This window comes from Piliocolobus tephrosceles, chromosome 8 (assembly GCF_002776525.5).
Source record: "Piliocolobus tephrosceles isolate RC106 chromosome 8, ASM277652v3, whole genome shotgun sequence".
Lineage (NCBI taxonomy): Eukaryota > Metazoa > Chordata > Mammalia > Primates > Cercopithecidae > Piliocolobus > Piliocolobus tephrosceles.
In genome coordinates, this window is record NC_045441.1 from 6,062,111 (window position 1) to 6,089,854 (window position 27,744).

At 54.5% G+C, this 27,744-nt stretch overlaps 1 protein-coding gene across 1 annotated transcript in view; it reads left to right on the forward strand.

The window, feature by feature from the left end:
* The window catches only part of GRID2IP (Grid2 interacting protein), a 59,294-nt gene extending 32,543 nt beyond the window's left edge, over positions 1–26,751 (forward strand). The window contains exons 5-22 of the mRNA XM_026447596.1: positions 1,862–1,931; positions 2,296–2,390; positions 3,062–3,245; positions 9,573–9,727; positions 13,054–13,185; positions 13,407–13,504; positions 13,715–13,832; positions 15,127–15,482; positions 16,042–16,458; positions 18,539–18,626; positions 19,590–19,667; positions 20,766–20,962; positions 21,288–21,443; positions 21,577–21,663; positions 22,325–22,454; positions 22,541–22,659; positions 26,273–26,437; positions 26,680–26,751. Of these exons, the coding sequence (XP_026303381.1) occupies positions 1,862–1,931; positions 2,296–2,390; positions 3,062–3,245; positions 9,573–9,727; positions 13,054–13,185; positions 13,407–13,504; positions 13,715–13,832; positions 15,127–15,482; positions 16,042–16,458; positions 18,539–18,626; positions 19,590–19,667; positions 20,766–20,962; positions 21,288–21,443; positions 21,577–21,663; positions 22,325–22,454; positions 22,541–22,659; positions 26,273–26,437; positions 26,680–26,751 (2,717 nt within the window). The remainder of the gene's footprint in view (positions 1–1,861; positions 1,932–2,295; positions 2,391–3,061; positions 3,246–9,572; positions 9,728–13,053; positions 13,186–13,406; positions 13,505–13,714; positions 13,833–15,126; positions 15,483–16,041; positions 16,459–18,538; positions 18,627–19,589; positions 19,668–20,765; positions 20,963–21,287; positions 21,444–21,576; positions 21,664–22,324; positions 22,455–22,540; positions 22,660–26,272; positions 26,438–26,679) is intronic.
* The last annotated feature ends 993 nt before the right edge of the window (positions 26,752–27,744 follow it).

Below are 27,744 nucleotides of genomic sequence, written 5' to 3' on the forward strand. Positions count from 1 at the left end.
AAAAAAAAAAAAAAAAAAAAAAAGAATGATGACTCATAAAAGAGGCAGAAAGAGGCCGGCGTGGTGGCTCACGCTTGTAATCCCAGCGCTTTGGGAGACTGAGGCAGGAGGATCATTTGAGGCCAGGAGTTTGAGACGAGCCTGGGCAACATGGTAAAACTTCGTCTCTACAAAAAATACAAAAATTAGGTGGCCGGGCACGGTAGCTCATACCTGTAATCCCAGCACTTTGGGAGGCCAAGGTGGGCGGATCACTTGAGCTCAGGAGTTTGAGACCAGCCTAGGCAATATCGCGAAACCTCGTCTCTACTAAACACACACACACACACACACACACACACAAATTAGCCAGGCGTGGTGGCTATAGTCCCACCTATTCAGGAGGCTGAGGTGGGAGAATAGCTTGAACCCAGGAGGCAGAGGTTGCAGTGAGCCGAGACATCGCACTCCAGCCTGGGTGACAGAGCAAGACTCCATAAAAGAAAAAAAAAATTAGCCTGGAGGGATGGTGGGTGCCTATGGTCCCAGGTACTCAGAGGCTGAGGTGGGAAGATTGCTTGAGCCTAGGAGGTTGAGGCTGCAGTGGCTCTGTGATCACACCTCTGCACTGCAGCAAAACCCTGTCTCTGAAATTTTAAAAATATATACAGAAGGCTGGACGCGGTGGCTCATGCCTGTAATCCCAGCACTTTGGGAGGCCGAAGCGGGCAGATCATGAGGTCAGGAGATCAAGACCATCCTGGCTAACATGGTGAAACCTCGTCTCTACCAAAAATACAAAAAATTAGCCGGGCTTGGTGGCGGGCGCCTGTAGTCCCAGCTACTCAGGGAGGCTGAGGCAGGAGAATGGTTGACCCCGGAAGGCGGAGCTTGCAGTGAGCAGAGATCGCGCCACTGCACTCCAGCCTGGGCGACAGAGCAAGACTCTGTCTCCCAAAAAAGAAAAAAAAGTATATATATACAGAAAATAATTCTCCTGAAGCAAAGAGGAATCCCAGACTGAAGCAAAGAGGAATCCCAGACCCTGACAGGAGCTTTCTTTCTTTCTTTTTTTTTTTTTGGAGGGGGAGTCCCCCCCTGTCGCCCAGGCTGGAGTGCAGTAGCCGGATCTCAGCTCACTGCAAGCTCCGCCTCCTGGGTTCAGGCCATTCTCCTGCCTCAGCCTCCCGAGTAGCTGGGACTACAGGCGCCGGCCACCTCGCCCAGCTAGGTTTTTTGTATTTTTTTAGTAGAGACGGGGTTTCACCGTGTTATTAGCCAGGACAGTCTCGATCGCCTGACCTCGTGATCCGCCCATCTTGGCCTCCCAAAGTGCTGGGATTACAGGCTTGAGCCACCGCGCCCGGCCCTGACAGGAGCTTTCTATGCGGGGCGAAGAACAGTGTATGGAGCAGCGACTCGAGAAGTACTGGTGTTGCCTAAGTCCTGCTCTCCAGACCTCGCTCTTCTCCAGCACTGGGGGTTCATGCTGTGCCCCCACTAGGGGATCACTCCCGTGGTCCTTAGATCCTTAGAGCAGCTGAGATCAGAGATGTGCAGTCCGTTACAGGGATCTGCTGACCTGATTTGACTCTCCTCTGCCACCCATGCCTATGGGGCTCTGTACTTTTCTACTTTTTTTTTTTTTTTTTTGGTAGAGACGGGGGTCTCACTATGTTGCCCAAGCTGGTCTTGAACTCCTGGGCTCAAGCGATCCTCCTGCCTTGACCTCCCAAAGTGCTGGGATTACAGGTGTGAGCCACCATGCCCGGCCAGCTATGGGTTTCTGAGTCTCCATTTCTCGCCTGTAAAACAGGATAGCATTCTGCTCTCAAAGTGGTAACCTGCCGCTGACCGGCACACCCTCTCTTCTTGCTTCCAGGGAGTCCAGCTGACAATGCTGCCCTCAAGTCAGGTGACCGGATCCTCTTCCTCAATGGACTGGACATGAGGTCAGAGGCTACTGGGGACCCCAGAGGTTGGCGATGAACTGCCCCCACCCCCTGCAAGACTCCTGCCTCTTGGGGCACCCAGGCCATGGTCACGATCTCCTCTTACCAGCTGGTCCCCAAAGTCTGTCCCTTTTCCAATGGGAACTCTTGAATCTAACCCTCCTCCTCGCCAGTCTCCAACTCTAGCCAGGACCTCAGTTCATCCTTCCAACCAGAAAATACTCCAGCTCCATGCTGGGGACACAGAGTCACACAGAGGTGGTCTTGCTGTGTGGCCTCTGTGGGCAGGACAGGGAGGTCTGGCTGGTGGCCGTGGAGAGGGCTCACCCCAGTCAGGCCCTCCTGGGCCATCTCTGCTTGGCAGGAACTGCTCCCACGACAAGGTGGTGTCCATGCTGCAGGGCAGTGGTGCCATGCCCACGCTGGTGGTGGAGGAAGGGCTCGTCCCATTTGCCAGTGGTGAGACCCCCATGGACACTTGGCTTCCTTGGCCCACAGAGACCCTACCCAGGCTGCTATGTGTGAGATTCACAGTGCAGAGGACTCAGCTCTTCCCCTAAACCTTCAGCTTGCCTCCCCAGGGCTGCCCCCTAAGTGGTGCTATAGAACCCCGGTGAGGCTGGGCACGGTGGCTCATGCCTGGAATCCCAGGACTTTGGGAGGCCAAGGTGGGAGGATAGCTTGAGGCCAGGAGTTTGAGACCAGCCTGGGCAACATGGCGCAACTCTGCCTCAACTAAAAATACAAAAATTAGCTGGGCATGATGGCACGTGCCTGTAGTCCCAGCTACTTGAGGGGCTGAGGCAAGAGAATCACCTGAACCCAGGAGGTGGAGGTTGCAGTGAGCCAAGATTGTGCCACTGTGCTCCCACCTGGACAACAGAGCGAGACACTGTCTGAAAACAAACAAACAAACAAAAAACTCTAGCGTATAGCTTTTGGGACCTTTCCCAGGACTGACTCCGTCTATCCTTGGCCCCAGTGTCGCACAGCAGGCATGCCTTCCCATGCATGGCACTGGACAGCCACACCCCAGCTCAGGAGGTCTGCTGACCTCAAAAGCCAGGAAGACTGCACCTGGCCTGGGGACTCTGGGTCACTTGTGCCTCTCCCGCCTGTGGTCCCAGCAGACTCGGATTCTCTGGACTCGGCCAACCCATCGTCGGCGCTCACCTCCCTGCAGTGGGTGGCGGAGATCCTGCCATCCAGCATCCGGGTTCAAGGGAGGACCTTCAGCCAGCAGCTGGAGCACCTGCTCACGCCTCCTGAGCGCTATGGGGTCTGCCGGGCCCTCGAGAGCTTCTTCCAGCACAGGTGGCCGGACCAAGCCGCGGTGGGGACCTGCCCTGGGTGGGCCCTAAGTCCTACCTAGACTCACATCCTAGTCTCCCCTGCCTGAGCCTCCTCAGTCCCGTTCTCCTGGGGGATGCTCAGGAAGGTGGAAGCTGGTATCGGGGTCCCAGGGTGGTGGGCAATTGAGCTGCCCTGGAACAATCTCTGACTCTGACACCTCCTAGCCACGTGACCTTGGGTGAGTCTCAGCCTTCTCTGTGAAGTGAGGCAGACAGGGACCACCCGCAACATTCTTTTTTATTTTTTGAGATGGAGTCGCGCTCTATCACCTGGCTGGAATGCAGTGGTATAATCTCGGCTCACTGCAACCTCCACCTCCTGGGTTCAAGCGATTCTCCTGCCTCAGCCTCCTGAGTAGCTGGGATTACAGGCATGCGCCACCACGCCTGGCTAATTTTTTTGTATTTTCACTAGAGACGGGGTTTCACCATGTTGTCCGGGCTGATCTCAAACTCCCAACCTCATCATCTGCCCGCCTTAGCCTCCCAAAGTGCTGGGATTACAGGCGTGAGCCACCGCGCCCAGCCTCACCTGCAGCATTCTTGATGGGACCTTCATCAGAGCCCCACCTGTGGGCATTTGTCATGGGCCGGGCCAGCTGCATTTATCACACTCCTCGGTCCATGGGGTCATTATTATGGTCTCTGCAAAGCCTGTCACTTGTCCATACGTTTTTGTTTTGTTTGAAGGGTTTTTTGGGTTTTTTTTTTTTTGTTTTTTGAGATGGATTTTCACTCTTTTTGCCCAGGCTGGAGTGCAATGGCACGATCTCGGCTCACCACAACCTCCACCTCCCAGGTTCAAGCTATTCTCCTGCCTCAGCCTCCCAAGTAGCTGGGATTACAGGCATGCGCCACCATGCCTGGCTAATTTTGTATTTTTAGTAGAGACGGGGTTTCACCATGCTGCCCAGGCTGGTCTCGAATTCCCGACCTCAGGTGATCCGCCTGCTTTAGCCTGGCAAAGTGCTGGGATTACAGGCGTGAGCCACCGCGCCCGGCTTGGTTTTGTTTTGTTTTTTAAAAGAGATGGGGAGGTCTCACTATGTTACCCAGGCTGGTCTCGAACTCCTGGGCTCAAGTGATCCTCCCAACATGCTGGGGTTACAGGCGTGAGCCACTGTACCTGGCTCTGAAGAGTCTGAAGATGTAATCCACATACTATACAATTTGCCATTTAATTATACAATTCAGTGGTTTTTAGTATACTCACAAACACGTGCAAACATCACCAAGGTCCATTTTAAAACTTGATGACATCAAAAAGAAACCCAGGCCAGACATCTATAATCCCAGCACTTTGGGAGGCTGAGGCAGGAGGATCGCTTGAGTCCAGGAGTTCGAAACCAGCCTGGGCAACAGAGCAAGAAGCCATCTCTACAAAAAGAAAAAATTAGCTGGGTGTGGTGGTGTGCACCTGTAGTTCCACTTACTTGGGAGGCTGAGGCGGGAGGTTCGCTTGAGCCCAGGGTTTCAAGGCTGTAGTGAGCAGTGATTGTGCCACTGCATTCCAGCTTGGGTGACAGAGTGAGGCCCTGTCTCAAAAAAGAAAAAAGAAAAAAAACAGCCAGGTGTGGTGGGTCACACCTGTTATCCTAGCACTTTGGGAGGCTGAGTTGGGCAGATTGCCTGAGCTCAGGAGTTTGAGACCAGCCTGGGCAACACGGTGAAACTCCGTCTCTACTGAAATACAAAAAATTAGCTGGGCATGGTGGTGGGCACCTGTAGTCCCAGCTACTTGGGAGGCTGAGGCAGGAGAATCACTTGAACCCAGGAGGCAGAGGTTGCAGTGAGCCAAGATCGCACCACTGCTCTCCAGCCTGGGTGACAGAACGAGATTTTGTCTCCAAAAAAGAAAAAAAAATCATTGTGCTTTATATCGTGTTTTGTGTCTGACTTATTCACCAATTACTATGTGTTTAGCTCTGTCCACGTTATTCTGTGTATATTATATACATTGATTATAACTACAGCCAAATTCCTTTAGATCACAGTGGTATCCAACTTTTTATTTTTGCTAGTTTCTTTTTTTTAATTTTTATTTTTTATTTGAGATGGAGTCTCACTCTGTCATCAGGCTGGAGTACAGTGGTGTGATCTTGGCTCACTGCAACCTCCATCTCCCAGGTTCAAGCAATTCTCCTGCCTCAGCCTCCCGAGTAGCTGGGACTACAGGCACTCTCCACCACGCCCAGCTAATTTTTGTATTTTTAGTAGAGACGGGGTTTCACCATGTTGGCCAGGGTGGTCTTGATCTCTTGACCTCATGATCCGCCCGCTTTGGCCTCCCAAAGTGCTGGGATTACAGGCATGAACCACTGTGCCTGGCCTATTTTTGCTAGTTTCTTAGCCATAAAAGTGACATCCTATTATTTTTATTTGGTTTTCTTCTATTACTATTTATTGTATTTATTTATTTATTTATTTATTTATTTATTTATTTATTTATTTATTTATTTTGAGACAGAGTCTTGCTCTGTCACCCAGGCTGGAGTGCAGTGGCGCGATCTTGGCTCACTGCAAGCTCCGCCTCCCAAGTTCACGCCATTCTCCTGCCTCAGCCTCCCGAGTAGCTGGGACTACAGGTGTCCGCCACCACACCCAGCTAATTTTTTGTATTTTTAGTAGAGACGGGGTTTCACTGTTTTAGCCAGGATGGTCTCAATCTCCTGACCTCATGATATGCCTGCCTTGGCCTCTCAAAGTGCTGGGGTTACAGGTGTAAGCCACCACACCCAGCCTTCTATTACTAATTATTTTAAGCATCTTTTAATATGCTTGTGAACTTTTTCTGGAATTTTCTTTATAAATTACCTGTTCATACCCTTTGTCCATTTTTGTTTTCTTGGATTTTTGTCCTTGTTGACTGGCATGAAGTTTCTTGTATATTTTATTTTATTTCATTTTATTTATTTTCTGAGACAGGGTCTCACTCTGTCACCCAAGCTGGAGTGCAGTGGTGCAAACACAGCTCACTGCAGCCTCGAATTCCCAGGCTAAAGTGATCCTTGTGCCTCTGCCCCCCAAGTAGCTGGGACTACAGGTGCTCACCTACCATGCCCAGCTAATTTTTGTTTGTTTGTTTGTTTGTTTTGTTTAGTAGAGTCAGGGGTTTGCCATGTTGCCCAGACTGGTCTTGAACTCCTGGGCTCAAGTGATTTGCCCATTTCAGCCTCCCGAAGTGCTGAAATTACAGGCATGAGCCACTGCCCCCAGCCCCTTGTATATTTCATTTTATTTATTTATTTATTTTGAGGTGGAGTCTTGCTTTGTCGCCCAGGCTGGAGTCTAGTGGCATGATCTCAGCTCACTGCAACCTCTGCCTCCCCAGTTCAAGTGTTTCTCCTGCCTCAGCCTCCCAAGTAGCTGGGATTACAGGCGCCCACCACTCTGCCTGGTTAATTTTAGTACTTTTAGTACTAAATTAGTACTAAATGGGGTTTCACCTTGTTGGCCAGGCTGGTCTCGGACTCCTGACCTCAGGTGATCCCCCTGCCTTAGCCTCCCAAAGTGCTGGGATGACTGGTGTGAGCCATGACAGCTGGACACCTTTGTATATTTTAGATACTGATTTCTCCTTGATTTTGCATGTTGTAAATTTCCCTCGCGTTTGTTACTTCTGTTATTAGGTCTGTTGTGTCTAATATGAATGTGTCTGAGTTGGGCTTCCTTGAATAGATAACCTTGCTTTTGCATAATCAAACTCGCCACATTTTTGGCCCTATAGTTTTGTGTAGGGTCCAGCCCTACAGGGCCTGTGGGTTTTTTTCTTCGTGTGTGGAGATGAGAGATCGTAGAAATAAAGACACATGACAAAGAGATAGAAGAAAAGACAGCTGGGCCCGGGGGACCACTACCACCAAAACACAGAGACCAGTAGTGGTCCCGAATGCCTGGCCATGCTGTTATTTATTATGTACGAGGCAAAGGGGCAGGGCATGGAGTGAGAGCCATCTCCGGTGACAGGGAAGGTCATGCGAGTCACGTGTCCACCAGACAGGGAGCCCTTCCCTATTTGGTAGCTGAGGCGGAGAGAAAGAGGGGACAACTTACGTCCTTATTTCTTCTATGCGTTTTAAAGACTTTAGTACTTTCACCAATTCTGCTACTGCCATCTAGAGGTGGAGCTGGGTGTACAGGGCGGAGCATGAAAGCGGACCAGAAGCGTGACCACTGAAGCACAGCATCACAGGGAGACTATTAGGCCTCTGGATGGCTGGGGGCGGGCCTGACGGATGGCAGGCCTTCCACAGGAGGTGGTGGAGCAGAGTCTTCTCTAACTCCCCCGGGAAAGGTAGACTCCCTTTCCTGGTCTAAGTAACGGGTGCCTTCCCAGGCACTGGCGTTACCGCTAGACCAAGGAGTCCTCTAGTGGCCCTGTCCAGGCACAACAGAGGGCTCACACTAGTCTTTTGATCATTTCTCACCGTGTTCCTTCAGCGCCTACCTCTGTATGGCCCGGTTATTCCTAGGTTATAATTGTAGAACAAAGATTATTATAATATTGGAATAAACAGTAATGCTATAAACTAATGATTAATAATATTCACATATAATCATATCTATAATCTATTTCTAGTATAACTATTGTTATTCTCTATATTTTCTTTATTATACTGGAAGAGCTTGTGCCCTCACTCTCTAGCCTTGGCACCTGGGTGCCCACAGTTTTGGCTTTTGAATTTTTTTTTTTTTTTGAAATGGAGCCTCGCTCTGTCGCCCAGGCTGGAGTGCAGTGGCACAAGTTCGTCTCGCTGCAAGCTCCGCCTACTGGGTTCACGACATTCTCCCACCTCAGCCTCCCAAGTAGCTAGGACTATAGGCGCCCACCACCACGCCCAGCTAACTTTTTGTATTTTTAGTAGAGATGGGGTTTCACCTTGTTAGCCAGGATGGTCTCGATCTCCTGACCTCATGATCCGCCTGCCTTGGCCTCCCAAAGTGCTGGGATTACAGGCGTGAGCCACCGCACCCAGCCTGGCTTTTGAAATTTTAAGTTCTTCCCTGCTTCTGGGTCAAAAGATATTCTCCTACTTTATTTTTTATTTATTTATTTTATTTGTTATTATTTTGCGACGAGGTCTTGCTCTGTTGCCCAGGCTGGAGTGCAATGGCGTGATCTCAGCTCACTGCAACCTCCGCCTCTCGGGTTCAAGCGATTCTCCTGCCTCAGCCTCCCCAGTGGCTGGGATTACAGGCACGTGCCACCACGCCTGGCTAATTTTTTAATTTTTAGTAGAGAGGGGGTTTCACCACATTGGCCAGGCTGGTCTCGAACTCCTGAGGTCATGATCCACCCACCTCAGCCTCCCAAAGTGCTGGGATTATAGGCATCAGCCACCGTGCGTGGCCTGCTCTATATGTTTTTTGTGTTTTTGAGACAGAGTCTTGCTCTGTCACCCAGGCTGGAATGCAGTGGTGCAGTCTCAGCTCACTGCAACCTCCACCTCCCAGTTTAAGTGATTCTCCTACCTCAGCCTCCTGAGTAGCTGGGACTACAGGTACATGCTACCACGCCCAGCTAATTTTTGTATTTTTAGTAGAGAGGGGGGGTTCACTGTGTTGGCCAGACTGGTCTCGAACTCCCGATCTGAGGTGATCCAACCACTTCAGCCTCCCAAAGTGCTGGGATTACAGTCATGAGCCACCATGCCTGGCCTCTTCTATATGTTTTAATCTTCACAACAGCTCTATGAGGTAGATGCTATTTTTTCCCCATTTTACAGTTGAGGAAACTGAGTCACAGAGAAGGTAAGTCACTTGAGAAAGGTCACTTAGCTGGTAAGTGGCAGAGCTGAGATTGGAGTCTGGCTACCCAATCCCTGGAGCCTGCCTTCCTGCCCACTTCTCTTTCTTTTTTTTTTTTTGAGTCAGAGTCTCACTGTGTCTCGCAGGCTGGAGTGCAGTGACACGATCTCAGCTCACTGCAACCTCCACTTCCCAGGCTTAAGCAATTCTCCTGCCTCAGCCTCCCGAGTAGCTGGGCTTACAGGTGTGCACCACCACGCATGGCTAATTTTTGTATTTTCAGTAGTGACAGGGTTTCACCCTGTTGGCCGGGCTGGTCTCGAACTCCTGACCTCAAATGATCCACCTGCCTTGGCCTCTCAAAGTGCTGGGATTACAGGCGTGAGCCACTGTGCCCGGCCCCCACTTCTGTCTTTCAAGGGTAGGGATAGGGCATGAGGGCAGACACTGTGGCTTGAAAGTCCCGTCTTGTCTACCCCCACTCTGTGCATCATGGTAAGCCTGTGAGTATTGAGCCTCTCATTCCTGCACCTTCCCCTAGAAACATCGACACCCTCATCGTTGACGTCTACCCTGTGCTGGACACCCCTGCCAAGCAGGTCCTGTGGCAGTTCATCTACCAGCTGCTGACCTATGAGGAGCAGGAGCTCTGCCAGGAGAAAATCGCATGCTTCCTGGGCTACACGGCCATGACAGGTAAGCGTCCTCTCCCCTACCACTTCCCTGCCTGTAGCTGCTGACTGTCCAGCTCACCAGGTGAACATCCAGACACCTGTTCTCACCTGTAAAGTTTTTTTTGGTGGTTGTTTGTTCGTTTGTTTGTTTGAGACGGAGTCTCGCTCCTGTGCCCCAGGCTGGAGTGCAATGGCACGATCTCGACTCACTGCAACCTCCACCTCCCGGGTTCAAGCGATTCTCCTGCCTGAGCCTCTTGAGTAGCTGGGACTAAAGGCGCATGCTACCACACCCAGCTAATTTTTTGTATTTTTAGTAGAGAAGAGGTTTCACTGTGTTAACCAAGATGGTCTCTATCTCCTGACCTCATGATCCGCCCTCCTTGGCCTCCCAAAGTGCTGGGATTATAGGTGTGAGCCACCATTCCCAGCTTTTTTTGTGTGTGTGTGACATGGGGTCTTGCTCTGTTGCCCAGGCTGGAGTGTCATGGTGCCATCACTGCTCACCGCAGCCTCAACCTCCTGGGCTCAAGCAATCCTCCCACCCTGGCATCCCAAAGCACAGGGATTACAGGTGTGAGTCACTGCATGTGGCCTCACCTATGAGGTCTTACAGCCGATTTGGGCCCCTCGCACAGAGATGTGTCCACAGCCATGCTCGTACACACCCAATACACCAGGGCTAGGCCCACATGTGGCCCCACGGATGTGCCTTCCCAGCGTGACCTTTATGTGGCGTACACAGCATAACCTGAGACTTTAGACACTGCACCTAACCACCTGCGATTTCAGTTTTTGCACCCACAAAATGGAAGTGATCTCAGTGGCTGTGCTCGGTACTCTGAGAAGCGTGGCACAGATCAAGGAACTTGTGTAAGGCTGGACGCGGTGGCTCACGCCTATAATCCCAGCATTTTAGGAGGCTGAGGTGGGAGGATCACTTGAGCTCAGGAGTTCAAGAATAGCCTGGGTGACATAGCAAGAGCCTGTCTCTACCAAAAAAATAAATAAACAAATAATACGTTTTAATTTAGCCAGGTGTAATGCACAACTGTAGTCCCGGCTACTTGGGAGGCTGAGGTGGGAAAATGACTTGAGTCCAGGAGATCGAGGCTGCGGTGAGCTATGATCGAGCTACTGCCCTCAAAAAAAAAAAAAAAAAAAAAAAAAGAAGAAGAAGAAGAAAAGAAAAAAAGAAATTCATGTGGTTGCCATCTACAGACATGCCAACACCACCACCAGGATCGTGAGCCCACAACCGCATCCCACCTGGCCGGTGGCTTCCGGTGTACTCTTTCTTGCACATATACAGGCCTGCGGTGCCACGTGTGGCTGCCACCAGTCTGTTCAGCATGCCCTTTGAATGCCCACAAACCCCTGCACTCAGCATGCAGGCCATGCTACCCTGTTCTAGGCACCCTGCCCCTGCTATGAAAGCCACTGCAGGCCAGGCTCGGTGGCTCACGGCGGTCATCCCAGCACTTTGGGAGGCTGAGGTGGGCGGATCGCTTGAGGTCAGGAGTTCAAGACCAGCTTGGGCAACACAACGAGACCCCCATATCTACAAAATACTTAAAAATCAGCCAGGGGTGGTTGGGCGTGGTGGCTCACGTCTGTAATCCTAACACTTTGGGAGGCCGAGGCAGGTGGATCACTTGAGGTCAGAAGTTCGAGACCAGCTTGGCCAACATGGGGCAACCTCGTCTCTACTAAAAATACAAAAATAAGCCAAGCGTGGTGGCACGCACCTGTAATCCCAGCTACTTGAGAGGCTGAGGCAGGAGAATCGATTGAACCCAGGAGATGGAGGTTATAATGAGCTGAGATTGCACCACTGCACTCCAGTCTGGGTGACATAGCGAGACTCCATCTCAAAAATAAAAATAAAAATAAAAATAAAAATAAAAATAAAAACTTAGCCAGGTGTGGTGGTGTGCACCTGTAGTCCCAACTACTTGGGAGGATGAAGTGGGAGGAGCACTTGAGTTCAGTAGTTGGAGACCAGCCTGGGCAACATAGCAAGATCCCTTCTCTACAAAAAAAAATTTTTAATTAGCTGGGTATGGTGGCATGCACCTGTAATCCCAGCTACTGGGGAGGCAGGAGGGTCTCTTGAGCCTGAAATTCAAGGCTGCACTGAGCCTTGATCGCACTCTAACCTGGGGGACAGAGTGAGACCTGTCTTAAAAAAAAAAAAAAAAAAAGGCAGGCGTGGTGGCTCACATCTGTAATCCCCCAGCACTTTGGGAGGCCGAGGTGGGTGGATCACCTGAGATCAGGAGTTCAAGACCAGCCTGGCCAACATGGTGAAACACCATCTCTACTGAAAAAAAAATACAAAATATTAGCCAGGCGTGGTGGTGCATGCCTGTAGTCTCAGCTACTTGGGAGGCTGAGGCTCGGGAATCATTTGAACGCGAGAGGCGGAGGTTGCAGTGAGCTGAGATTGTGCCACTGCACTCTAGCCTGGACGAGAAAGCCAGACAGGAAGGTAGAAAGGAGGGGGGGGGGGGGGGGAAGGAAGCCAGACTCAGTTGAAAGGGAGGGGGGGGGGGGGGGGGGGGGGGGGGGGGGGGGGAGGGGCTGCTACAGAGTTGCTGCCCCTTGTGTGCCCATGAGCTGCAGTCCCAGAGACCCACAACTTGCTAGGGTTTTAGCAAGAAGCTTGGGCTCCGTGCTGGACAGCACGTGTCTTACATATCTGCCTAAGCTCAAAAAACTTCTATTTTGGCCGGGAGCAGTGGCTCATGCCTGTAATCCCAGCACTTTGAGAGGCTGATGTGGGTGGATCACCTGAGGTCAGGAGCTTGAGACCAGCCTGGCCAACATACTGAAACCTCATCTCTACTAGAAATACAAAAATTAGCCATGTGTGGTGGTAGACACCTGTAATCCCAGCTACTCGGGAGGCTAAGGCAGGAGAATCGCTTAAACCTGGGAGGTGGCGGTTGCAGAGAGCTGAGATTGCGCCACTGCACTCCAGCCTGGGCAATAAGAGCAAAACTAAGTCTAAAAAAAAAAAACTTCTATTTTGCCCACAGTCCTCTCTGGGCAGCAGTGACTTGGCCTGGGGCAAGCACAAGGAGTTGAGACTCTGGAAGCTGTTGTCATGAGATCTCTGCTAGGCCCCCGAGCTCAGGCTTGCTGCATTTTGGTACTGCTCCTGGCACCTGGTTTCTTGCCCCGGGGCTTCCCCTCAAGAGCTGTTCTGGAGGCAAGCAGGGCAGACCCCATAGCCTGGGGTCCGCATATTGGTGCAGATGACATCTGCCCTCCCCTCCCTGTTTTGGAGGTCCCTTGTCTGGCTGAGAGGACAAGAGGGCCCCATATTCCCTGCATGTCCCACAGCAGAGCCGGAGCCTGAGCTGGACCTGGAGCCGGAGCCCACGCCCGAGCCCCAGCCGCGGAGCTCCCTGCGGGCTTCCTCCATGTGCCGCCGCAGCCTCCGGTCCCAGGGCCTGGAGGCTGGCCTCAGCTGCGGTAAGGCTGGTGCTGGGGGGAGGGTATGAAAGGAGCTGTTTTTCCACCTGCAAAATAGGCTTGGCGAGCTGGGGAATCCCAGGGAATGGGGCTCAGCAGGGCTCAGGATTGGCCCTCCTGGGTCTGTGGGGCCTGTTGGTTCTGGGCCGGGGCCTGAGTCTTAGAGCTCAGATACATTACCGTACAGACATCGTTACCGTAATGACATTGTTCCTCGGTAGGTCCTGGCGAGTGCCCTGAGATGCCTCTTCCCCTGATCCCAGGCGAGCGCCAGGCGGGCGATGGCACTTCCCTCCCTGAAACCCCCAACCCCAAGATGGTGAGACCTTCTCTCTGCCCTCCAGGTGGGATCAGTAGGGGGCGGGGAATGGACAGTCCGTAGGACTGGGCCCAGGAGACCCAGGCCAAGGGGCTGCTTCAGGCTGGGGCAGATCCCTGCCTCCCAGCCCACCCAGGCCTGGCCTCTGAGGCCACATTAGGGCCATGAGGAGAAGTAGGGTGGGCTGGACTCATCCCCGCCTCCCTCCAGATGTCAGCTGTCTATGCAGAGCTCGAATCTCGACTGAACAGCAGCTTCAAAGGGAAGATGGGGACCGTGTCCAAATCCCGGGCTTCCCCTCCGGGCCCCAGCCCGGCAGTCACCGCAGGTAGGGCTCCAGCCTCTGTCCTCTTGACTGTCTGGGTGTTTCTCTCCACCCCAGGCTCAGCCCTGGAGCTGCTTCTCTGCTCCATCAGGGTCAGGGTTGTCCCAGTCCCTCCCATGGCCCTGTGACCCTCACCTCAGCTGTGGATCAAGAAAGTATCCTGGGTACCGTGGGTCGTGCCTGTAATCCCAGCACTTTGGGAGGCCAAGGCAGGAGGATCGATTGAGCCCAGGAGTTTGAGACTAGCCTGGCAACATAGTGAGACCCCATCTCTACAAAAACAAAAATACAAAATTAGCTGGGCATGGTTGCATATGCCTGTAGTCCTAACTGCTCAAGAGGCTGAGCCGGGAGGATCGCCTGAGCCCAGGAGTTCAAGGCTGCAGTGAGCTGTGATCGAGCCACTGCACTCTAGCCTATAAGCAACAGAGCAAGACCCTATCTTAAAAAAGAAAAAGAGGCCGGACGCGGTGGCTCACGCCTGTAATCCCAACACTTTGGGAGGCTGAGGCGGGTGGATCACGAGGTCAGGAGATTGAGACCATCCTGGCTAACACGGTGAAACCCTGTCTATACAAAAAAATACAAAAAAAATTCGCCGGGCATGGTGGCACATGCCTACAGTCCCAGCTACTCAGGAGGCTGAGGTGGGAGAATCGCTTGAACCCGAGAGGCGGAGTCTGCAGTGAGCTGAGATTGCACCACTGCACTCCAGCCTGGGCAACAGCGAGAATCTGTCTCCAAAAAAAAAAGAAAGAAACAAAGAAAGAAAGAAGGCAAATGTTGGCAGATGTCTGTTTCTGAAGAAGTCCCCGAGTTAGCAAGTGGTTATTGGATAAACTATCGAGTGCACATGTTGTCCTGTGAATGGCACAGCTGGGAAGACAGTTGCTCTGCAGCTTAGAAGGCAGGACCCCTGGGAGATCCTCCTGTGATCTCAGGGCTTGCTGGGCGTGCGAGACGCCCCGTGACTCTGGGTCTGGGCTCTAGAGAAGCCCCTCCACCCTTTGAGTTAGTGGTGTTCAGTGGCTCCCAGCTGGGACCTCTGGTGACCATTCCAAGGTGAGCTGGCGTCCAGCCTGTCCTGAGGCTGAACAATGCTCCTGCTCACCGGGTCTGGCCTTTGGTCATGCTTGGAAGGCAGGGCCGCCCAGGGTCTTCCTGCACTGTGCCCAGAGAGGGAAAGGGGAGTGGCCCGGGACACAGAGCCAGCCTGCCCTAGGGCCCTCTCTCCAGCTTGCACCTGGAACCCCGGTGCTGGCTGAAGAGGAATCTTCATACTCCATCCCCCCTCCAGGGCCCAGGACCCTGTCCGGCGTCTCGTGGCCCAGCGAGCGACTCTTGCCCTCCCCCTGCTACCACCCGCTGTGTTCGGGGGGCCTGGCCTCCCCCAGCAGCTCTGAGTCCCACCCCTACGCCAGCCTGGACAGCAGCAGGGCGCCCTCCCCACAGCCAGGCCCCGGGCCCATCTGCCCTGACAGCCCCCCAAGCCCGGACCCCGCCCGCCCGCCCAGCCGCAGGAAGCTCTTCACCTTCTCCCACCCTGTGCGAAGCCGCGATACTGACCGCTTCCTGGACGTGCTGAGCGAGCAGCTGGGCCCCCGGGTCACCATCGTGGATGATTTCCTGACCCCCGAGAATGACTACGAGGAGGTGGGCATGCAAGCAGGTGTGGAGGGAGGCGGGTGAGGCGAGGTGTGGTGGTCTGCAAAGCAATAGTGTTCCTGGGCTCCTGCAAGGGGCCTGCTGCCCTTGGGATCTGCCCCAGGCTATCCCACTCCCTGGCTCAAGCTCTCCCACTCCTTGCCCCAGATTACCCTATCTCCTGTTTGAGGTTATCATGCTCCTTGTCTGAGGTTAGCCCATATTCGCTGTCCCAGGTTAGCCCATTCCTTAGCTCAGGCTATCCCACTCACAGCCTGAGGCTAACCCGTGAGAGGGTCCTATCCTTATTCCAGGCTATCCCCCTCACAGCCTGAGGCTAACCCATGAGAGGGTCCTATCCTTAGCCCAGGCTATGCCCCTCACAGCCTGAGGCTAACCCGAGAGACAGTCCTATCTTTATCCCAGGCTGTCCCCCTCACAGGCTGAGGCTAACCCGTGAGACGGCCCTATCCTTGTCCCAGGCTATCCCATGATCCTTCACTTTGCACCTGCTCTAGTCTCTCTGGGCCCAGCCTCACCCTCCCCTTGCCTCTCTCCCCACCACCAGATGAGCTTCCATGATGACCAGGGCAGCTTCGTAACCAATGAGCGGAGCAGCGCCAGTGACTGCGTCAGCAGCAGCGAAGAAGGCAGCTCCCTGACCTACTCCTCCATCTCTGACCACATCCCCCCACCCCCACTCAGCCCCCCACCACCACCACCCCTGCCTTTCCATGACCCCAAGCCCAGCTCCCGCAGCTCTGATGGTTCCCGGGGCCCTGCTCAGGCGCTGACCAAGCCCCTCACCCAACTCAGCCACCCAGTCCCTCCACCACCCCCACCGCCCCTGCCCCCACCCGTGCCCTGTGCGCCTCCCATGCTGTCCCGGGGCCTGGGCCACCGGCGTAGTGAGACCAGCCACATGAGTGTCAAGCGCTTGCGGTGGGAACAGGTGGAGAACTCAGAAGGCACCATCTGGGGTCAGGTGGGTGACCTGGGACCCACCAGTGCTCTGTACTAGGGGAGGATGGCGTGGGCAGCAGCACCAAGGAAAACCCATCTACCAGGCATCTTCCAACATCATCCTCCCTACCCCAAGCAGAGGATGAGTAGACGCCCAGCCCAAGGACATCCCCATGCTTGGGGGCCATTGCAGGCACTGAAGCCAATCTATATCCCAAAGCCAAAGACACACTGGGGACACCTGGAAATGCCACCGTACCCATCCTTGAAACCTATCGCTCTTGAGGCCAGACGAGTTCTCTTAAACCCTTAAAAGAGCAGCTGGTTCAAACTCCTGCACACCAGCCTTCTCCCTTTCACTTTGATGCTTGAATTTCCTCCCGCACAACACTGCCAGGGTATGCTTGAGCACCTTCAGTGATGGGGAACTCACTACCTGTCAAGGTCTTCCTTTCCTCACTGGGCGATTTTAACCATCCTTTGTCTTGCTCTGAAATCTTGTCTCCCCAGGATTCCCATGCCCTGTTTTCTTTCTGGCCCTTGAAATCAGGCAGAGCAATCTTATCCACAGACCAACCAATCTGCAAGATGAACAAGGTTCACCCCACCTCTTTATTTTTTCAGGTCATTCTCTTAGAACATGGTTTCCAGCCCCCACTCCGGTGTCCATGTCCCTGTCAAAGAGACATTCCCAGATGGGACCCCCAATGGGGGTTCCAGCTCAGAGGAGAGAACAGGGTTCTCACCTCCTTTGACCCAGACATCATACTCCTTTTAATATGGCAGGGACTCCTTCCAGCTCCTGGGGCTGCCCCAACCCAGTGCGCATGCTCACCATCATCCTCAACCACATCTTCTTGGGATCAATAATACACTCTCACGTGTAGTCACACTGGGCAGAAGCATGCTTGTGATTTTTCCCCACTGCCATCTCCTGGGTCCCAATTCTGTCTCCTGCCTTCTCAGCCAAGATCTCATTAGCCCACATCTCCAGGGACCCTTTCCAAGTTGCTAATAAAGATGTCCAGTGAGGCCAGTCTTGGTGGTTCACGCCTGTAATCCCAGCACTTTGGGAGGCTGAGGTGGGAGGACTGCTTGAGCTCAGGAGTTCAAGGCAAGCCTGGGCAATATAGTGAGATCTCGTCTCTACAAAGAATTCAAAAAATTAGCCGGACATGGTGGTGCATGCCTGTGGTCCCAGCTACTCGGGAGGCTGAAGAGGGAGGATCACTTGATTCCCAGAGATGGAGGTTGCAGTAAGCCAAGATGGCACCACTGCAGTTCAGCCTGGGGGACAGAGTGAGACCATATCTCAAAAAAAAAAAAAAAAACTTGGTGAGACAAGGGCACAAATAGGGACCTCCTGAGTCCCCTGGAGACCTCACTCCTGCCAACCTTAAACCAATCTCCAAGTCTTGCTCCACAGCATGGTTCTTCCATTGGTTACCAAAGGCGGAGACAGGGACACGGGTCACACATCTGGCCAAGCCCAAATCCATCTTCAGTGTCCCTGCCCTGCAGCTATGTTCTAAGACTTCATTCCCCTGCCTGCCCTCCCTTTGGGTCCTCTCCCTTTGGCAGCCACCCCATCCTCACTCCCTGTCCTAGCCCCAGGCTGTCACCTCTCATCTACGCCATTCACCACAGCCACGTGTCCAGCGTCTAGCCCCTAGGCTGTCACAGCTGCAGTTCTGCCTGCACCAGCTCACTCTGCCCAGGGCAGCCCTGGTGAACTCACTGCCCTCCAAGGAGACCTGATGACAGAGCCAGACCCCTGAGCCACCTCTGGTAGCCCCTTACTTGCCTCTAGCCTCTTCACAGCTCCTTCATGCCCCGGCTTCAGTCCCACCTTGCTGGCTTCTGCACGAGTAGAGTTCCAAATCTTGAGTCTCGATTGACCCCAAGAGGCGCTGGCTCAGCACCCAGTGACTCAGATGATCTGGCTTTTCCTGCAGTCTCCTCCGGCTCTGGGCTTGATCCCAGCGCCTGATGGGTGCTTTTGCTTGGGAAGCCCCCAGGGCGGCCCTCAGAGGGTGGGAAGTGGGAGGCCAGTCCAGCTGCTGCTGCTTCTCCTCCTCTGAACTTCCCATCTTCCCTGGCAGCTCGGGGAAGACTCCGACTACGACAAGCTGAGTGACATGGTGAAATACCTTGACCTGGAGCTCCACTTCGGCACCCAGAAACCTGCTAGTGAGTGGCCTGATGGCCTTAGGGGAACCCCAGATACCACACCATCTGTGACAGTCCCAGGCTTAGCATCTCCCAGGGCTGCACTGACTGCTATTTAACCTGATGTGTCCTCAAGCCTTCCGTCCCTGAGTTATTTAATAGCTGGCATTTAGGCCGGGCACAGTGGCTCACGCCTGTCATCCCAGCACTTTGGGAGGCTGACGCGGGTGGATTGCCTGAGCTCAGGAGTTCGAGACCAGCCTGGGCAATGTGGCAAAACCCTTGTCTCTACCAAAAATACAAAAAATTAGCCAGGCATGGTGGAAGATGCCTGTGGTTCCCAGCTACTTGGGAGGCTGAGTTGGGAGGATCAATTGAGCCTGGGAGGTGGAGGTTGCGGTGAGCCGCGATCACACCACTGCACTCCAACCTGGTAACCTGGGTGACCTAGTGAGACCCTGTCTCAAAAAAAAAAAAAAAGCTGGCATTTATTGTGCAGTGATCAAATACCAGGGACTCTAATTTCTAAATCCCATGGCAACTCTATGATGTACCTACTGTGATCACCCCCCATTTCCTCATGAGGAAGCACAGAGAAGTGAGGTAATTTGTTCACAGTCACACCGTAGACAGGGGGCATCCACAAATATATCTTCCAGGCTCCCTTGCCCTCACCCTTTCCTGGGTATCTCCCTGTCGTTGCTGGGTGGAACAGGCGGTCCCAGGATGGAACAGAAAGACCTGGCCTCCTGCAGCATGGAGGATGCACAGGGCATGGAGCGGGGGTGGGGAGGTTACACAGAGGACCTGAGGCCTGAGAGTCCCCGACCTGAGGAATGAGGAGACTATGGACATGCATAGCTGATTAAATCGAGGTCGTCCTTAGGGGAAATCGTGGCTGTTGGCTGTGGCCACACCACTCCCGGGCCTTCGCACTGCAGCCTCAGCCTAGCCCCCTTCGTAAACTGTCAGTTTCTTTTCCAGAACCGGTGCCGGGGCCGGAGCCCTTCCGGAAGAAGGAGGTGGTGGAGATCCTGTCCCATAAGAAGGCCTACAACACCTGTGAGGGTCCGGGGAACCCCAGGGGGTGTAGGGGGCGCGTGGCGGCCCTTTCTCTGGGCCTCAGACCTGCCCAGGTGGATGACAGAGATTAGGCGGTGGGGACCTGGACTCCTGCCGCTCAGCGCGGTGAAGGCCCTCTCTCAGGCCCCATAAGCCAGATCCCACCTGGGCGCAGGTGCCGGCCCCGCCCTCACTGTATAATCAACTCCCCGGTTCTGGCCCCGCCTGCAGCCTCATTCCCTCTCTCCTTCGCAGGCCCCGCCCTTATCCCTGGCCCGACCCCCATAGGCTCCACCCAGCTTCTTAATCTAGCGCCTCGAGAACCCCGTCCTCACCCTTAAATCGGTCGCTAAAAGACCGTCTCTATTTCAGGGCCCGCCCCTGCCCCGCCCCCTACGGCACCCCTCGCAGGGTCCGCCCTGTTCAGTCTCTTCCCTGTAGCCGAAGCCCATCTGGAAGCTCCGCCCTCTCCCTGCTCGGACCTGCCCTCTACCCCAGCTCGATCTCAACCAGCAGCCCCACTCCTTTTCCTTGCTCCTGCCCCCCAGGCTCCTCACAGTAGCCCAGGCCAATCCCAAAGCCCCGCCCTCTTTCCACCTGAGTCCCGCCCCAGTTTATCCTCGTAGACTCCGCCCTGTTCATTGTCCCCCACCCCTCTAGAGTTCCTCCAGTAGCCCAGGCCCCGCCCCAGCTCTCCCTCTCAGGTCTACCCGCTTTCCTTGTCCCCTGCCCCTTCAGATTCCCCCTGTAGCCTGAGCCAACCTGGAAGCCCCACCCTCTTCCTGCCGGGCCCCACCTTCTCCTTGCCCCTGGTCACCGAGCGGCCCCGTCCCTTTTCCTTTTTTCTTCTCCTCCCAGGCTCCTCCCCTTAGCCCAGGCCAATCTTGAAGCGCCGTCCTCTCCCCACCCGGTACCCGCTTCAGCTCATTCTCTTGTCCCTGTCCGCGTTTCTTATCCCTCCAGCCTCAAGGCCCCGCCCTCTCCCGTAGGCCCCGCCCCGTCTCCGCCCTCTCCCCGCCTCTGCCCTGCCCTCTCCGTCTTGGATCCCATCCGGCCCCGCCCCCACCCCGCCTACTCACCGCGCCGCCCCGCCCGCAGCCATCCTCCTGGCGCACCTGAAGCTGAGCCCCGCGGAGCTGCGCCAGGTGCTGATGAGCATGGAGCCCCGGCGCCTGGAGCCCGCGCATCTGGCGCAGCTGCTGCTCTTCGCGCCCGACGCCGACGAGGAGCAGCGCTACCAGGCCTTCCGCGAGGCGCCCGGCCGCCTCAGCGAGCCGGACCAGTTCGTCCTGCAGGTGCCGCGACCACAATCCCGCCCCGAGGCCTCGGCCGGCTCCATAGGGACTGTCGCTGTGGCCAGTGCTGCTAGAGTCCCGCGCCCCTTCGAGGGCCGCCATTGCGCCCAGGCCTCTGAGTCCCAGTTTAACATTAACCTTTAATGGCCAGGTCCCATCAGGGGTCCAAGGTACATGGGAGGTGGGCTCCCCCAGGGGTCGTGCTTATTCTTCCTACCGGAATATCGGGCCCAAGCAGCCAGCAGACCCCCCACCCCAAAGCCTGCGGTGGGGCAGAGGGTCCCAGGAAGGGGATGGGTGAATCCTGGCTCTGCCTTCGAGGCAGATGCTGTCAGTTCCCGAATACAAGACGCGCCTGCGCAGCCTCCACTTCCAGGCCACCCTTCAGGAGAAGACAGAGGAGATCCGTGGCAGCCTTGAATGCTTGCGCCAGGCCTCCCTGGAGCTCAAAAACAGTCGGAAACTCGCCAAGATCCTGGAGGTCAGTGGGCATACCCTCCCTGGCACCCGATCTGCTTTTCTGCCTCCTGGGGCTTCCAGCATAGAGGCCCATTCAGACAGCAGGGTGGTGGGTGGTGGTGGAGGACAGGACCTGCCCACCTTCTTGTCCACAGTTTGTGTTGGCCATGGGCAACTATCTCAACGATGGACAGCCCAAAACCAACAAGACCACTGGCTTCAAGATCAACTTTCTGACAGAGGTGAGGGGGCCTGCCGGCAGCAATTAACTGGTTTGCTCTAGCAGCAAGGCGCTGACGCCAAGCCTAGCTCAGTTGTGGCAAGGGCAGGAGAGGACATTGTGACCAAGGAGGGCTCTTCTTCTAGCAGGAAAAGGGCTACATTGAAGCCAGTATGTGACTGCAGCAAAGGGTGGGGTGGAGTGCGGTGGGGGAACACACTCCCAGGATTTGGAAAAGTGGAGTGAGGGAAAAGAGTTGGAAAGAGAGTGTCAAAGGCTGGGGATTGAGCTGGGTGTGGTGGCTCATGCCTGTAATCCCAGCACTTTTGGAGGCCAAGGTGGGAGGATCACTTGAGGCCAGGAGTTGGAGACTAGCCTGGACAACATAGCAAGACCCCAGTTCTACAAAATAATTAGCCAGGCATGACGCATGCCTGTAGTCCAAGCTACTTGGGAGACTGAGGTGGAAGGATCACTTGAGCTTAGGAGTTTGAGGCGGTAGTGAACTATGATGGAGCCACTGCACTGCAGTCTGGGCAACAGAGCAAGACCCTGCTATTTTAAAAAAGGGGGGAGGGGCAGGAATTGATCACTGATGCCACAGTAGTCCAGGAGAAGCTGGGCCCGTGTGACCGCATCTGATGGGGTCCTTGATGGGGATGTATGTGGGGGGTCACTTGCAGCTGAACTCCACCAAGACAGTAGATGGGAAGTCCACCTTCCTGCACATCCTTGCCAAATCGCTGAGCCAGCACTTCCCTGAACTCCTGGGCTTTGCTCAGGACCTGCCCACTGTGCCCCTGGCTGCCAAAGGTATGCTGGGTGGGTGGATGGGGCAGAAGCATGCTGTCCTGGGCTGGAAGAGTGGCCCCATGTGGCCTCTGTCCTCTTCCTTACAGTGAACCAACGGGCCCTGACCAGCGACCTGGCCGACCTCCATGGCACTATCAGCGAGATACAGGATGCCTGTGAGAGCATTTCCCCCTCCAGCGAGGACAAGTTTGCAGTGGTCATGTCGGCATCCTCTGAGCAGCCTGTTCCTGCACCAGGCTGGATCGTGGGATGGTTGGGTAGAGCTGGCTGTGGCTCCAGTGGCCACTGGAGACCTTGACTTCCTGCAGAGATTCTGGGCACAGGCTGCTGTGCACCCAGGGTTCCTGGAAGAGGCTCCATGCTGGGTTATTGATTGATTGATTGATTGGGACAAGGCCTCACTCTGTCACCCAGGCTATGCCTGGCTAATTTTTGTATTTTTAGTAGAGACAGGGTTTTGCCATGTTGCCCAAGCTGGTCTCAAACTCTTGGGCTCAAGGGATCTGCCTGCCTCAACCTCCCAGAGTGCTGGGATTACAGGCGTGAGCCACAACACCGGGTCCCATCCTGGATTATGAATTTATTTTATTTTATTTTATATATTTATGTATGTATGTATGTATGTATTTAATTTTATTTATTTTTTGAGACAGAGCCTTGCTCTGTTGTCCAGGCTGGAGTGGCAGTTGCGCGATCTTGGCTCACTGCAGCCTCCACCTCCCAGGTTCAAGTTATTCTCCTGCCTCAGCCTCCCAAGTAGCTGGGATTACAGGCACCCACCACCACACCCGGCTTATTTTTGTATTTTTGGTAGAGACATGGGTTCACCGTGTTTTCCATGTTGGTCTTGAACTCCTGACCTCAGGTGATCCACCTGCCTCAGCCTCTCAGAGTGCTGGGATTACAGGCCCGAGCCACTGATCCACCTGCCTCAGCCTTTCAGAGTGCTGGGATTGCAGGCCTGAGCCACTGCACTTAGCCCTGGGTCATTTACAATCCCAAGGCATTTATAATGCCAAGTCTGTGCGTTACTGAAGCCAGAGCTCTTTTGAGTGCCCCAAAGCCACTGTCCCATCTGTCCTCTGGGGCGCTGCAGCCCAGAGCTAAGTCTCAAAATCACAAGGAGCAGCCTGTCGGGCCCTACCAAAGGCAGTCAGGAGGTTGAGACATTCCCACTGAGCCCCCCAGGAGGGCCTGGCCAGTGGGTGACAGAGGCCCAGATAGGAAGACAGGAAAGAAGGGCATGTGGCACTTCTCCCTGCTCCCCATCTCTGGCTCCAGCACCCCTTGGCAGAGAACACAGGGTTTTCCCTAAGGCTAAAGCTAGGTAAGGAGGAGAGGTCTGGGGGCTGTGCCTGTGGCCAGGGCAGTAGGTGATGAAAGCCCCTGTCACGTATCTCTGACTGCAGCACATGGGGCCTGGTGCGGGTGAGTGTCTGAGTAGGAATTTGATGTCAGATCCACCTCTGCCCCTTCCTCTCAGGCAGAAGATCTGCAGAGAATCATTAAGCAAACTCTACAGCTTGGGCAAGGTGCTTTTCACCATCTCCTTTCATCCACTTCACACCCAGATTTTTGTTTTGTTTTGAGACGGAGTCTCGCACTGTCGCCCAGGCTGGAGTGCAATGGCACGATCTCGGCTGACTGCAACCTCCATCTCCCAGGTTAAAGCACTTCCCCTGCCTCAGCCTCCCAAGTAGCTGGGATTACAGGTGCCCACCACCACACCCGGCTAATTTTTTGTATTTTTTAGTAGACATGGGGTTTCACTATGTTGGTCAGGCTGGTCTCAAACTCCTGACCTCGTGATCCGCCCGCCTTGGCCTCCCAAAGTGCTGGGATTACAGCTGTGAGCCACTGTGCCCAGCCCACCCAGATGTTTTGCAGATGTGAAAAGTGAGGCTGTTTAAGTGAGGGTTAGTCCACTCTAGCATCCCTCAGTCTAGGGGTATTGGCCTGCTTCCTTGGGCTTGGAGGTCCCCAGAGAGAAGACAGATGGTCACATTCAAGGGTAGCCTCTGGGCCAGGTGCAGTGGCTCATGCCTGTAATCCCAGCACTTTGGGAGGTCAAAGCTGAGAGATTGCTTGAGGCCAGGAGTTTGAGAACAGCCTAGGCAACATAGCAGGACCCCATCTCTACAAAAGAATTTGAAGATGAGCCTGGCATGGTGGTGCATGCCTGTAGTCCCAGCTACTCAGGAGGCTGAGGCTAGAGGATCACTTGAGCCTAGGATTTCAAGGTTGCAGTGAGGTATGATCACACCACGGCACTCTAGCCGGGTGACAGAGTAAGACCCTGTCTCAAAAATAAAATGAAGGCAGTCCAGGCACGGTGGCTCATGCCTGTAATCCCAGCACTTTGCGAGGCCAAGGAGGGCAGTTCACCTGAGGTCATGAGTTCGAGACCAGCCTGGCCAACATGGTGAAACCCTGTCTCTACTAAAAATACAAAAATTAGCCAGGTGTGGTGCCATGTGCCTGTAATCCCAGCTACTCAGAAGGCTGAGGCAGGAGAATCACTTGGACCCAGGAGGCAGAGGTTACAGAAAGCCAAGATCGTGCCATTGCACTCCAGTCTGGGCAACAGAGCGAGACTCTGTCTCAAATAAATAAATAAATAAATTAATTAATTAATTAAAGGCAGCCTCTGCTGAGGAAATTGACCTGGCATATCAGACATCCATAGGCCCAAATCCTGACTCATTTGCTTACCTGCTGTGGGACTATGGGCAAGTCACTTACCATCTCTGAGCCCAGTTTTCTCATCAGGAAAAAGAGGGGTCATGAGAATCGCCACCACAGTGGTCATTAACTGATATGACCCTGGTGGATTCAACCGTGGCTCAAGGTACCACAGTGCTTGCTGTGTGATCTTGGACTAGTTGCTAAAGTCCTCTGTGCTTTAATTTGTTCGCATGTGAAATAGAGATTATCTACCTCATAGAGGTGTTAAACGATGATTCAGCAAGCTTTGAACAAAGCTTGGCACAGTTTTAAGTGCTGAAAAAATGATAGCAATTCAACCACCGAATCTTTTTGCATGTATCAGATGCTATTCTAAGCCCTGGAGGTGCAAGTGGAGCTTTCACTTAGGCGGTAGGAAATGAACTTATGAACAATTTCAGATCATGACAAATGCTCTAGAAAACAGAGTAAGGCCTAAGGCCTGGTGCAGTGGCTCACACCTGCAATCCCAGCACTTTGGGAGGCCAAGGTGGGAGGATCACTTCGGCCCAGGAGTTTGAGACCACCCTAGACAATATAGATCCCATCTCTATTTTAAAAATCAAAAAATTAGCTGGGTGTGATGGTGTGAGCCTCTGGTCCCAGCTACTTGGGAGGCTAAGGTGGGAGGATCACTTGAGCCTGGGAGGTAGAGGCTGGAATGACCTGTGAGCTGTGATCACACCACTGCACTCCAGCCTGAGTAACAGAATAAGACCCTGTCTCAAAAACAAAAACAAAAAAAAAGTAAGGCCTAGAGAGTGACAGAGGGGCCTACTGTAAATGGCTGGTTGGGGAAGAAGGTGGCAGTGGAAGCCTCTGATCAGAGACCCAGGGCCTGGCCCTGCAGAGAGAACGGGGGTGAATGGCCTGAGGCCGCACTGGCTGTGGCCAGTTCCAGGATGAGCTTAGTGGCCAGTAAGACTGGAGTCCCTTAACAGAACCCGGTTCCCTGTTGGACACAGGACCTGGCCCTTGGAAGGACTCAGGCCAACCGGGAATAGGGCTGCTAGGGGACCTGTCTGTCTGGGGCCACCACTCAAGACCCTGGGGGCATCAGCAGACTGGCTGTTTCCTTAACTGAGGCCTGTCAGTCCTTCCTGGAGACGGCCCAGCCTGCGCTTCGGGCACTGGACGGGCTGCAGCGCGAGGCCATGGAGGAGCTGGGCAAGGCGCTGGCCTTCTTCGGGGAGGATTCCAAGGCCACCACCTCTGAGGCTTTCTTCGGCATCTTTGCAGAGTTCATGAGCAAATTCGAGGTGAGCCCTAGTGGAGACCTGAGGGGCCCTTTTGGAGAGGTGGGGGCCAGAGGCCAAATGAAGGGATCCTCCATGAAGCCAGGGCTGGGAAAGGGGCCCCAGTGAGCGACACATCCCCCTAATCCCCCGATGGGGCGGGTTGCAGCCTCAGTGCTGGCTGTCTAGTGTGGGAAGAGACAGGGAAGGCATCACAGGTTCCTGGGACCACTGACCACCCCTACCTCTGTGTTCCCCCTCCCCAGCGAGCGCTGAGTGACCTGCAGGCCGGGGAGGGCCCGCGCAGCTCCGGGATGGTTTCACCCCTGGCCTGGTGACAGTGGCCACACCGCGTCCTCTGCGGCCTGAGCAGGGAGATGGAGGCCGAGAGGGCAGCCCAGACACTGCCGAGGTCCAGGGCCACTACGCCCTAGGCTCCGAGCACACCGCCAGCCTCTCCTGCAGCTACCTCAGCCGCCGAGCTGTGGCCGGGCCCTCCTCTGCCAACCCTTGTTCCTACCCCCAGCCCTGGAGCCAGAGGCCCTAGGACCGGGTGCTGAGTGTGCCTGCGCCTGGAGGACCATGCTCCGTCGGCTTCCTGGGCCCACTTCCCACCTCGCTCCTGGGCTGTCAGGGACACCCGGAGGGTGGATTACAAAGTGGCCACATTCCTGGGACATGTGGACCTTTTTTCTGATCCTGCTCCTTGCGGGTCCCTGCGAGGAGGCCGACACCCTTGAGCATGACCCTGCAGGCGGGCGCGAGACGGGAGAGGGTGGAAAGCCCAACGTAGAGGGGCCCTGGGGATGTGCACGCCCAGCCTGGGCCTTGGAAGCTGGCTTCAGGGACACAGGAGAGAGAGGCCTGGGAGAGATGCAGGGAAGGAAGGACTGTAGGAGGTAGACCTCCTATGTCAGGCTGCAGAATTGAGGTTTCATGCAGTGGACAAACCCAAACCTGTGTAGAAGTGGCCCAGTTGGAAGTGGGGAGCCTGGGAGTGGAATAGGCATAGTCAAGGTAGAGCATACAGAATGGGGAGGTGTTGAGGCAGGAGGTGAGCAGGATCTGGTGGCCGACTGCCAGATTTCTCACCTGGACGGATGATGATGTTCCCCAGAGCAAGTCACGAGACCAGGGCAGGTTTGGGGGCAGATGACACAATCTGGGATGTGTTTGGGACCCAAATGGTCATTTTCCATGTGCCTAGGCATACAGCAGGAGTTACCTGGATAGCAGGAGCAGGAGCAGGTGACGTGGTGGACAGGGAGGGAGGGTGTGTGAACTGTTTCACCTTTTTTTTTTTTTTTTTTTTTGAGACGGAGTCTCGCTCT